Below are 12074 nucleotides of genomic sequence, written 5' to 3' on the forward strand. Positions count from 1 at the left end.
AGGAACAGTCATCAGCCCAGCAGCCAAGCACTGCCTTTCACAGGGGAACATCAGAAACGGTGGGGGCATCATTCCCTCAATCCCTGAGAGCCAGTGGATCCCTGGGACTGGTTTCCCCCCACCAAATCACCCATGAGCCGCTTCCCAACAAGTCCCATCAAGATGCTAAGCGGAGCCAGAAGGCAAGCGCAGGGAGGGAAATTCCCCGCACACGCCAGGCGAGGCTGGCACCACATCTCCATCGCAGACACTGCTGCCCAATGCACAAGGTGCCTGCAGACCCCCCTCGCCAGCCTTGCCGAGCACACCTGGATGCTTTATCCCAGCACACAACCTGCCAGATTTGCTGAATAAACCTCCCGGCTCCGGCAAACCCACTGCATTCCTGGTGGGGAAAGTGGTGAAAGGTTCAAAAGGATGTTGGAAAAGGCAGGGGGGAGAAACAAGCCTACGACACAAAGCCCTCATCTGCAGGAACCGAAAGGGTTGTTGGGGTTTTGGTTTTCTTTCCCCTCCGGTTGCAACACAAAAACAAAGCCAAGATAGGGATCTCAGCGTGCTGGGGTGGGGGGGCAGCTCCCTGGCCTTGTCCCTCCAGGCAGAGTGAGCCTGGCCAAACCCAGATGAAGCAGAGACGTGTCCTGCAGGACACGCACACAGCATCACCACAGCTATCCCGCAGGGGTTTGGGGTTCTGATGGGGGGTCCCAGCCTGTGCCCACCACAGAGGGAGGCAAAGCAGCCGGAGCCCGTTGTGGTAGGCCAGCTAGCACAAAAATGCCATCGCTGTTATTAATAATTTCCCTGCCTCTGGGGGAATCTGCACTCCTCATCCATTTTGGGCAGTCTCTTTGTCTTTGGAGACTGCTTTTCTTGGCACCTGAAGAGCCCTTTCATGGTTCCCCCCCCACATCATGCTCTCAGTTTTAAAGGCCAGGCACAAGGCACTGGCTCACCTGGGCACTGATGGGGAGGGCAAAGAGACCCCCCAAATCTCAGTGCTGTCTGGCTGCATGGCAGGTCTCTTCTACCCTTGGATCAGGAGGGAGGTGCAGCTCAACCCCAAACACAGACAAGCCCCCAGCACAAGCCGGTCCCCTCTGCCCAGGGGCATCCAGAGCTCCCACAGCAACGCATCCCAAGGAGATGAACCCCAAGGAGCCAGGGCTCAGACAAGCCACATCCCGCGTGCCCCTGCGTCCCGAGGGGATGGGGAGAGGCAGGGATTCCACTGCACCACCTGCATCGGTTTAGTGTCTCATCCCAGCCAGATGAAACACCAGCTGAAACCCAGGTAACTCTCAGCCTCCCCAGATACCACCAGCAGCCTTCATCCCCACAGCCCCCAGAGCTCCCCCATCCCCAGGGGAAGGGAGGGGCTGGATGTAGCCTCCCCCCCCGGAGCTGCTGCCCTGTCTGGCTGCAGTTCCCACCGTCATCTTCCCTTGCACCCTCTGCATGTCCCCACGTCACTCCTGCCCAGCTACCCCAGCCTCACCTCACCACATAGCCCAAAGAAAGCGACCTGCACTGCCTCCAGATCCTGTATATCACCACCTCCCCTCCACATGTCACCTCAAATCCATGTCTGGATCAGACCTCTCCCCTGGTCTCCTCTCCATCCTGTCCCCAAGACTCTGACCCCCTGTTTCCCCAAGACACCATTCCCTGTATTTCCACCCCAGCAGTTCAGACCCCTACTCCTCCTCCGGTGGACCCTGCCCGTGCACTCACCACCCCAGATCCTGCCTGGGGACCCAGCACCCCAAACCCCTCCTGCAGACTCAGACCTGGACCCACACTAAGCACCTCAGGCCCTATCAAAGGGACTCAACACCAAATCCAGCACCCCAGACACTGCCTGGGGACTCGGCATCCAGACCCAGCAGCCCCAATCCTGCCTGGGGACCTGGACCGAGACCCAGCACCCCCAACCCAGCACCCCCGACCCTGCTTCCAAATTCAGCATCCAGCCTCAGCATCCAGCCCCTGCATCCAGCACTCCGATCCCGCAACCAGATCCAGTTTTCCGGATCCTGCGAGCAGACGCACACCCAGCCCCAGCCCTCCCGGACCCGCACCGCGGACCCGGCCGGCGGCTGTCCCCACTCGCGTGTCCCCGGCACTTGCCTGGTGCGGTGCGGTGCGGTGCGGTGCGGTGCGGCTCTGCTCGGCGGCGCAGCAGGCGCGGGCGGCTCGGCTCGGTTCGGCGCAGCCCCGGCGCTCGCAGCCCTGCCGTGCGTGGCCCTGCCGCACCGAGCCGTACCGAGCCGCGCCGCCCGCACCGCGCCGCCCCGCATCGCACCGCCCCCTGGCGGCCGCCGCCGTGCGCGGAGGCGCAGGCCGAGGCCGCGGTGCCCAGCCCCGGCCTGGAGCCCGTTGGCCGCCCGCAGTGGGGCCCGCAGAGGGCAGGAGCTGGGGCTGCCCCTGCAGCACGGGGGGGGGGGGGGGGGGGCAGGAGGCAGCATTCTCCCATGCAGAGCCGCAGAGGGCAGAGATGCTGCAGAGTGAAGCCCAGGGACGCTCTGCTTGTGCTAAGTTACCCCATGTCTCACCCCATGTTTGGGTTATACAGCGCCAAAAGGGCCTCTGGTAGAGTGGTCTGTGTTCAAGCCCTTTGCAAGGTGAAATGCTGCTAACTTGGGCTTGTAACAATAAAAAAAGCATCACCGAGCTCAATAGGCGTCATCCAGCTCTGCCAACACACCACACACGGTGCCACAGCGCCCACTGAGCCTCCTCACTCCCCATACCCACCCTGGCTACTTACATCCCTCACCGCACACCTGAGCTGGGCCCGTACCCCATCTTCTCCCTCTGTTAGCACTGAGCCTGCCCTCACACCTGATGGAAGCTTGTTTGGAGACATGGCAGGTAGTGGTTTCTCTAGGGCCCTGTGTGTGGAGCCTTTTTGTCCTGGGTGGCTTCTGTGGCTCCTCCCCACGGGCAGCAGCTGCCAGGTTCAGGCCTGTGTTTGCTTTCCTTTCGCAAGCTTCCAGCTCCCGGCCAACCCTCCCTGCTCACCCGTCACAGCGCAGGCCTCCCAGAGCAAACCCCCAAGTGCTGTGTGTAATCAGCAGGTTGGATCTAGGGCACCTGGAAATCAGCTGGAGCGGGAGGTGGGGAGATGCTGTACCTGCACACACCGGCTTACAGCTCCTGAAGCCGGGTGCTGCCAGCCTGTGGTTACAAATCCATGTGGTGCCCAGCACCAGCACCCTCCATGTCTCATCCCCTCTGCTCCACACCAAGCCCCATGAGGGGTGAGGCCTTCAAGAAGGGGACAAGGGCCACCCTGACCCCACACCCTGCAGACCTGGAGCCAAACCCATGGCAGGGCTTAGTTGAGCAGGTTGTTGCTGCACATCAGCTGGGGATGAAGGTCAGCCCCTTCTGAACGCTCATCACCGCCTGGACCTTTCAGGGTCAGTAAGGGTGGCAGGGGCAAGGTGCTCTCATGGGGAGCATGGCTAATATGCCAACCTTAAGGCCGCTGCCAGGATGCTGCCTCTTAAAAGTACCATGGATGGGAGGGAGAGCAGCAGAGACTTGAATCGCCCCAGCCCTCATGCACTGATGGGTCTCAGCCAAGGAGGGACCCATCTGGGTGCTCCTGTGGACGGGATGGCTTCTGTCACCCTCACACACACCAAGCAGCCACCATCGCCTTGCATGAGGTGCTGGGACCCACTCCCTATTCCCACTCCCAGGGGACCCCAGCAGGGACACTACCCACCTCCTCCAGTGCTCCCCGTCCTCCCGCCCTCTCCTCCTGTATGCTCCAGCGCCTGATTACCATTTCCTCCTGTCCTTGGGCAGAGCCGCAGCGCCTCCTCCACGCCTCGCCGCACCTCTCCACCCACCCTGCAGAAGTGGGATGTCCACACACCGAGAGCCAGGCTCACCCGGCAGCAGGAGGGTAGGCAGAGCAGCAGGCACTGCCTGCGAGGCAAGGATGCTTTTGGCCAGCCTATCTCACCAGGGGACGAGGGGTTCAGGTGCTGTGAGGTGGATGCTCCCCCTCATCCACCCCGAACCCCATCCCCTGCCTCGCTGGAGGGTTTGGTTATGGGTAGAACTGGTCCATGAGCACTGGGGAAGGCCCAAGGCTCCCTCCCTCCCTCTCCAGGGCACTGTGTACATCCAGTCCTGCAGCAGTGCTCCCTGCCCTCCCACGTGGCTGCCGGCCCAAGCCGCACACAGTGGAGCTGCATTAGCTCCTGGCCTCGCGGTGGGGTAATTAGTGCATGAGCAACGAGCGAGCGGAGCCTGGCACGGTGCAGTTACAGGCCCGAGCTTGCGAGGCTTTAATTAATGAGCACGAGTCATGGGCAGCTGGAAGCAGAGCTGTGCTCAGAGCCTCCGCCTGCTCTGCTGCCCCCCTGAGATTAAACTGGAGGAATTTAGGGCCCCACGAGGTTGAAGGCCATGGCCTTGCTCTTATTTGCGCTGCTTCCCCAACAGCCAGAGTGGGATGCAGACAGCAGCAGGCAGCAGCCGAACCAGACCTGTCCTGCTTCTGCATTCATCTGCCCCACAGAGTGGTGCTGTGGAATGGGGAGGTCTGGCTTGTGCTCCAGCCTCAGCCCAGAGCCTGCAAGGTGTTGGAAGGGGAGCTTCCCACTGGAGCAGCCCTGCAGCCCCCAGCCCAGCCCAGGGGCAGCCTCGGGAAACCACCCTCCCTGATGCTTTCCCCATTAATCCAAACGGCCTTTAGGGAAGGGAGATGCTCGAGTGCCCAGCCCAGGGGCTGGTTACTGTTTAATTTCTCCTTGTTGTCACTTAAACATGGTGTCACAGGGAGAGAGGACTGGGCAGAGCTTGTCCCACATCACAGCAGGGTCAGCTGCCCTTTGCCTGTGCTGGCAGCTGCCCCTCGCAGCACAGCCCCACCACTTGGCAAAGCCAGGCGGATGCCCACTCTCAGCGGCATGTTTGGGTTCACCCCTCTCTGCCAGATACCCCTACCCATGGCAATGGGTAGAAATGCCCACAGCCAGCCCCTTTCACCCCTCCGACACCCAAGAAGCCATGGCAAAGCCGGCGTGTTTCACTTGGCACCGCACCACCGTCCCAGCTGGCACACCAGATGATGTGAGGAATTACAACAGGGCTGCAGCACCGTGAAATATTGATGGGATTAGCGCGGATCAGCTCTCCCAGCACACGTGCTGCGCTCGCCCTGGGCCCGTGAGCCCGAGACCTGCATGCACTCGTATTGCAGCTCAGTGCCTGGGGCAGCAGTGTGCTGGATGCTTCCTGACAGAGACACGTCTCCAGCCACCACCAGCCTGCTGCCTTCTGGAGGGACATGTGAGACCCTATTGCAGCACAAGATGTGCATCAAGTTGCTTAATGCATGACACAGGTCTGCTGGGATGAAGAGTTGTCTGGTTTGGTTGCAGCTCTGCACTCACTGCCACCCTGCGCCCCAAGGGACCCCCACCCTGCAGCCCTGAAACATGCCAGCCCCCAGGCTTCGTCTCTTCCAACCCCATCTCACATTCATCCTGCATGGAGCATAGGGAATGCCCCATGCACAGGTGTATCCTGGGTGACTGGCAGAAGACCCTCACCCTCCTGGCCATTGTGTGTCCCTGCTCCCACTGTGAGAACAAGGTTTGGCCAGGAAGAGGGTTTCATTACGGATCACAGCAACATAAATACAACTTAGCAGGACCAAATATCAGCCAGCATTAAACTGGATATAAGCTGGGAGGAGCGCACACCATGGCAGCAGCATGTCACAAAGCACCTAGTTTTAGGGTTGCAGTGCTGACGGTGTGTTGGTGCCTATAACACCCATGGAGCCGACCACAATCTGCAGCCTTTGGTAGGAAACTGCTTCCTGGGGCAGCTCTAGTCCTCCCCAGCAGTGCCTGCAACCTGCCTTTCCATTGCCCACAGCAAGAGCAGTGAGATAAAACCCCAGCATGTGGGATTTTGTTTGCCAGCCTCTGCTGTCCGAGGGGCAGCAGGCAGTGACTGTTTCAAGCTGCTCTGCAGACTGGCCACCTTGGAGTTACAAAATCACAGCACTCCAGCAGCTGGGGATTTATGAAACCCACAGAGGAGTTGCGTAACACATGCTGAAGCTGTGCCAGCCCTCACCGTGCCAAGGGGCATGTTATAATATCAGAACCACTAGCAGAAAAATGGGTACCTTTCCCTTTCGACATGAGAAAGCAGCAACGCGCAAACCAGCCTTTCCCTGGGCACCTCCATCCCTCAGTTACGCTGTAAGACTGGCATTGTTGCTTCGCCTGCCTCCATGGAAGAAAAGCCCAATGGGAAGCACACCAGCCCCACACCATGGGGTTGGCTTCACTGCTCCAGCATCTATGTGGTCCTCTCTGCCCATCCCACAACCAGCCCCAGCCCTGGGCCAGCAGTGCTGCATGAAGCAGAGGAGCAGAAAAGTACCCACTGGTGATGCCTGGAGCCTGGCAATGGCACCCAGGGCTTCCCAGCAGCTAAGTGCATGCTAGCCAGGCTTGGCTTTGTTTCTTGAGAGCGTCATGGACTCATCAAATCAACCACGATGCTCTGCAGATTAGCCCCAGGAAAAAACATCTTCCAGTGGGCACAGAGCATGAAAGGCTCGGAGCCTCTTCCCTTGGAGTCACTGAGCAAGCTTTCCAAACCACTGTTTCTTTGGGCTGGGAGCCAGAAGGGAAAATTACAATTGCAGAAGAATTTGTCTGAGAAAGTTGTAAAGAGCTGGAAAAAGGCAGGGGCAGGCCAGAAGGCAGCAGAACTGCCAACCCATGCTGCTGCCACACTACCCCGGGGGTTGGTTTTGGGTAGGGACAGGATTTTACCCCCAGCTCAGTACAGAAGCGGAGTTGCTGCTCCAGCATCCCACAAGATCAGATGCTGGTTGCTCCCCTGTAAGTGTTTGGCAGTGGAAATCGGGGTGTTTTGCCCAAGGCCATTTGTTGATGAAGGCTGCCAGCCCCAGCCGCAGAGCTGAGCGTGGTGCCAGGGTGGATTTTCTCAGGGGAGAAGCCGCTGAGTCAGAGCAGCCTCCGATGTGTTCCCACAAGCCTGGCTGCGAGATGTGCGGGAGTTCACGGAGGACAGGAGCTCGAACGGGGAGCCGCCGGGGTTCGGGCTGCTCGTCTGCAAACCAATCCGAGCCAGCGGAAAGCATCGCCCTGGCTCAGGATCTGTCAGCACCGCACCTGCGGGGAAGGGTTTGTAGACTGCAGGAGGGCAGGCTCCTGACCTGCCTTTCAACCAGGCAGAGCTGCTTCGGGATGCTCTGCAGCAGGGGGGGCAAACACCAGCAGGCATTGGGAATCCTGTGGGAGAGGCAAGAGGGGCTTTTCCAGGCTTGACACAAGGTCTCATCCTGGCTCTGGGACAGAAGCAGGACCAAGGTGGTTGCAAGCAGTGAAGGGGCAGACTCATAGAATCATAGGAGACCAGGTTGGAAGGGACCTTAACGATCATGTGGCCCAAGAAAGCAAAGCATGACCTAGCCTAGATGTCCCAACACCGTGTCCAGACAAATCTTAACAATGCCCAGTGTTGGGGAATCCACCACTTCCCTGGGGAGATTATTCCAAAGGCTGATTGCTCTCATTGTGAGAATTTTCCCTCTTGTGTCCAGCTGGAATGTCGCTGGGAATAACTTGTGCCCATTACCCTTTTCCATGTAACATCTTTTGAAAAGGGAGTCTCCATCTTCTTCATAACCACTCTTTCAATACTGGAACATAGTGATGAGGTCTCCCCTGAGTCTTCTTTTCCCTAGGCTGAACAAGCTTGGCTCTCTCAGCCTTTCCTCCTGTGGCCAGCTCCCTGCCACACACTGCAGAGAGCAGCAACACACGTCCCTGGGCTTGCACAGGGGCTGGGCCAACACCAGTCTTTTAAGGGCTTCTCTTTTGTGTGACCTAACCTGCACACCCCAGAGCTAAAGCCAGGAGGTGCAAAGGCCCCAGCATTCACCTCCCTGAGCCAAGCCTCCAGCCAGGATCCACATCCCCATGGCTTCACCTTCACCATCTGAGCCCTGGTGCTCAAGTGACCTCTGCCAGCCCTGCCTGCTCCAGCCCAAAGCTGGGCTGACACATGGGCAGCCTGCCCCTGCTTTGCAGGCTCTGAACCTCAATGCTGCCACTGACGAAGAAACAACCGGAGCAGCGCAGTAAATAACCCCCCGCACACAGGCAGAGCACTGGCAGAGCAGAGCCAGGCGCATCCATCACTCTCACAGTTTTTCTTCAGCTCTGACACTTTGATAGGGACGAGGGGGTGGGGGAAGGAAAGGAGCTTCCAAAATTTATGAGCTTGGATTTAAAAATACATCTCCTGGAAGCACTGCAAAACCCGGAGCTGGCGAAGGCGAATGGCTTAAAAGCTGCCTTCGGGAATGAATGTGAAAGCTGTGCCTGCCTTGGGAAGAGGGATCTCGGAGACCTGCGCCGACGATGGCGCAAACCGTGTCCCCACTGGGATCGTTTGGCAAGCAACAGCTCTCCATGCTGTGCATTACAAGTGAAATGAAAGGTAGAGGTAACAAATGACAGGTTAAAATCCCTAAGGTAATGTCAACCTTAGCGCACACAGGATTTGGACTGTCACCTTCAATCTCCCAGAGTTTCTCCTCTGCATCCATGACCTCCCAGTGCTCCACACATAAGCAGCCTCTCAGCCCCATTTAGAAATAGATCCCCTTATGCAAAGAAAAGAGCTCGTAGCTGTGAATTTAGCTGAAAACATCTCTACCACAGGGAATCACATATCAAATAATAAAGCCAAATGAGTGTCAGGAAGAATAACCATGATATCAGAGTCCTGGGTCTTTACAGATGGACTGTCCCCCAGCAGGGTACCTCAGAATGAACAGCTGAAAAATGTTACCCAGTCATTAAAAACAGCTAAAAGTAATTTAGCCTGAGTGACAATGACGCTCAAAGCAAATTATTTGTCTGCTGAGATAAAAGGAGCTATTCCGAGCTTGCCTTTTGTTGTATTTTCTTTTAAAGTCAGAAAGGACTGAAAAACGCTGAGCCAACAGCCTGGCTGGCAGAGCCCTGGTTCTGCCGCAGCAGCATGGTGCAAGGAGCATCCCTGCGAGCTGATCCCTTCTGCCATCATGCTCCAACCTTCCCTGGAAGGATGCTCAGAACGGACTGGGAAGGCAGTCCCCAGGGCCAGCGCCGCATCTCTGCTGAGTTACAGTGCCATTTAGGATCATGGGTTTGCCATGGAAACATCTCCCTCCTAACAACAGATCTATCAGCACATGTCCTAAAAGCAGCCTGGCATCCATTACATGGTAATTTTTGCTTCCCTGTGACAGAGGCCAGACTCTGATCCTTTCCATGCTTTAATAAAAAAAACCCAAACCCAAACTTCTGGGTTAACCCCATCAAAAGCATGATGCAAGGGTCCTCAAAAATCCCCTCTGAAGCAGACTTTTGGTGGGCTCTTTAGATACACGGAGCATTTCAAATGCCCAGTGTTAAATATTTCAGGGGAAACATAACTCAGTTCTAAGTGCAGCCAGCCTCACTTGGAAGCTCTAAGTCAGTGCAATTTCTCCACAGCTTTCAGGAATGGATTTGCTTCTTGCTGGTGCCTTCTCCCTGTACAGTTCAACCGAGTTAATGTATTCCAAAACTGGATTTTATTTTTTTTCCCCCTACATAATCAGATTTTGGGAAGCTGCAGTGCAATGCCTTACACGCAGTTTTTGTCCTTAGGTGCTTTCTGAGAAGGCTGCATCCATCACGACCTGGTGCTTTAGCACATCTCTGTACAAATGGTACCTTCGAGAGTCAGCTGAATTCCTCTGATTCATGTTCCTGCATATCCATACAGGTAATTTACCTTTATTAAAAATAAACCAGAAGACAGAGCTATTAAGAAGGACAGTGTCAAGGCCAGCAGAGTGAGTGCTGGAGGGCCAGGTTAATGAGCTGCACTGCTGCCCAAGCACCCAGGCTGGCTGGAGCCAGGAGCTGCTGTCCCAGCAGGGCTGACTCAGTCCTTCATCAAGCAGGAACAACATCCCACATCCCTCTTTTGGGTAGTTCCTGCTCTCTGGGGTCCGTGGTTAAACCCACTCACTCCAGCCTCCTCCACCAGTGTTTTCCCTGGGGGCTCCTGTGTTCACTGGGCTTGGTCCAACCCCAGTATCCAGCCCCAGCTGCATCCCTGTGCTTCAGGGAGAAGGTGAACCAGGAATCGATCTGCCCTCGCATCTCACACTGGGTAAACCCATTGCTTCCTCCTCTGCCTGCATCAGCAACATCACCGAGCTGCTCCCTGGCAAGGACACTTCCAAGGCGAGGGAGCGGGAATTTGTAAGACACCCGTCATGACAGTTTATTCTTGTCATTTCTGACCCTCGGGGTAAGAAGAACATCAGAGCACTGCAGGCACAAAACAAGCAGCTTTGTAGGTCATATCAGCCTGTAAAGTACCATTAGGAACCACAGCACGAAGCATGAATAATACCTCCTTTATTCCACTGTATACCTAAACGCCCTTTAAATAAAGGCAAATGATTATTTATGGACAGGGTTTGTATGAGACACCTGCTCAGGAACACGGGGCTAAAATGGAGCTGGAGCAGTAAGTTTGCTCTCTCGCTTATGTACAAGTCAGAGCAACCACAGCACTGACTGATAGGCTTAGTGACGGGCCAAGGGATCCCAGGCAAAAGAATCATAAAATGGTTTGGGTTGCAAGGGACCTTAAAGCTCATCCAGTTCCAACTCTCTGCCATGAGCAGGGACACCTTCCTCTAGACCAGGTTTCTCACAGCCCCATCCAACGTAGCCTAAAGAGCAGGGGCACCACTGTAAATCTCCCTCAAACAGATTTATGCTGTGCCCATTAAACCAGAGCTGCAAAACACATGTCCTTCCATGCCACCCACCTCTCCATGAAGGACAGCAGGGCAGGAAAAGCTTTGAAGGACCCGGAGGCTGGAAAGGGACATTCAAGAACCAATCCCGTCACTTCTGAAAAGCCTTGAACAGTCAACCTCGAGGGCTTTCCTTAAATCCTTTCAGCAAATAATGACCTCGATTGCCAAAAGGGATCTGATAATGCAAAGGCAGGGGGAGATATGCAGTGAGTCATCCACTCGAAGCATGTTGAACTCCGTTTTAGCAGTGGCAGGAGCCATGCTCCCAGCTGGAGCAGGGTGAGGTTGCCCCCAAGAGGCAAATCTGACGAACTAGAGAGGGAAAATGCTGAATTCTGTTCTGAAGGGACCCCATAGGAAGGATTTTTAAGTCTCCTCATGTACTCTTATTTTCAGTTCTCCCTAGTTCAAAACATCTGTGGATGGGGTAGGAGCAGAGAGTAAGAGCTTTGGTGTGTGGTTGGTTGGGTGTTCCTGTGTTCTGCTGGAGCTCCTGAACCACACGACTTGTTTTCCTGGTCTCGTTTGCAGTGTCATTAGAAAGATAAAAAAGAAGTCACTGGGTTTTCTTCAGTCACACGAGACATTTCATAGAATCACAGAATGGTTTGGGTTGGAAGGGACCTTAAGGATCATCCAGTTCCAGCCCCCTGCCATAGGCAGGGACACCTCCCACTAGCCCAGGTTGCTCAGATTAATGATTTGATGCCATACACCTCCCTAGGCTCCTTCAGAGCAAGGGCTGGCAGCACCTTCAGCAGCATCTCCTGTCTCAGGAGTGGAAGGAGAGATGCAATCACAGACACAACAGACAGTTTTGAAACCAGTTGATGACAGGCCATGAACCCCCTCAGCCATGCACATCGAGCACACACGCAGCACATGCGCTGAACCAAGATCCTAGCATCTTGCCAGGGGAACAGGACCATGATGGACACCAGGGCTACCTCCCCAGCACACATTACATGGATCACCAGCATGAAGCTTTTGCAGCCAGGGATGGTTTCACAGACCCTGATGGATTTTTCTGCTGCAAAATGCTCTTTGAACCTCTATGCTTTTAGCATCCACAACATCCTGAGGCAAGCAGATCCCCAGCTCCTGTCTCCTTTTGTTTGCTTTGAGCCTTCCTGCTAATAAAAGAACTACAGAGTCTGAAGCAGAATTACAGAGCACCATTGAATAA

At 55.8% G+C, this 12074-nt stretch overlaps 1 protein-coding gene across 3 annotated transcripts in view; it reads right to left on the bottom strand.

Annotated features, from left to right (window-relative positions):
* Window positions 1-12074, bottom strand: part of SEMA4G (semaphorin 4G) — a 28889-nt gene that overhangs the window by 16198 nt on the left and 617 nt on the right. The window contains exon 1 of one of the 3 annotated variants that reach the window (XM_062601805.1): window positions 3737-3814. The exons of 1 other annotated variant lie outside the window; for it this stretch is intronic. In XM_062601805.1, coding sequence (XP_062457789.1) covers window positions 3737-3799 — 63 coding nt within the window. In that variant the 5' untranslated portion in view covers window positions 3800-3814. Of the gene's footprint in view, window positions 1-2786; window positions 2827-3736; window positions 3815-12074 lie in introns of those variants that run through there. One more of the 3 variants, XM_062601808.1, reaches the window with a different exon arrangement.

Source organism: Pezoporus occidentalis, unplaced genomic scaffold, assembly GCF_034315485.1.
Source record: "Pezoporus occidentalis ecotype Australia unplaced genomic scaffold, CSIRO_AGI_Poc_V1 ctg73, whole genome shotgun sequence".
NCBI lineage: Eukaryota > Metazoa > Chordata > Aves > Psittaciformes > Psittacidae > Pezoporus > Pezoporus occidentalis.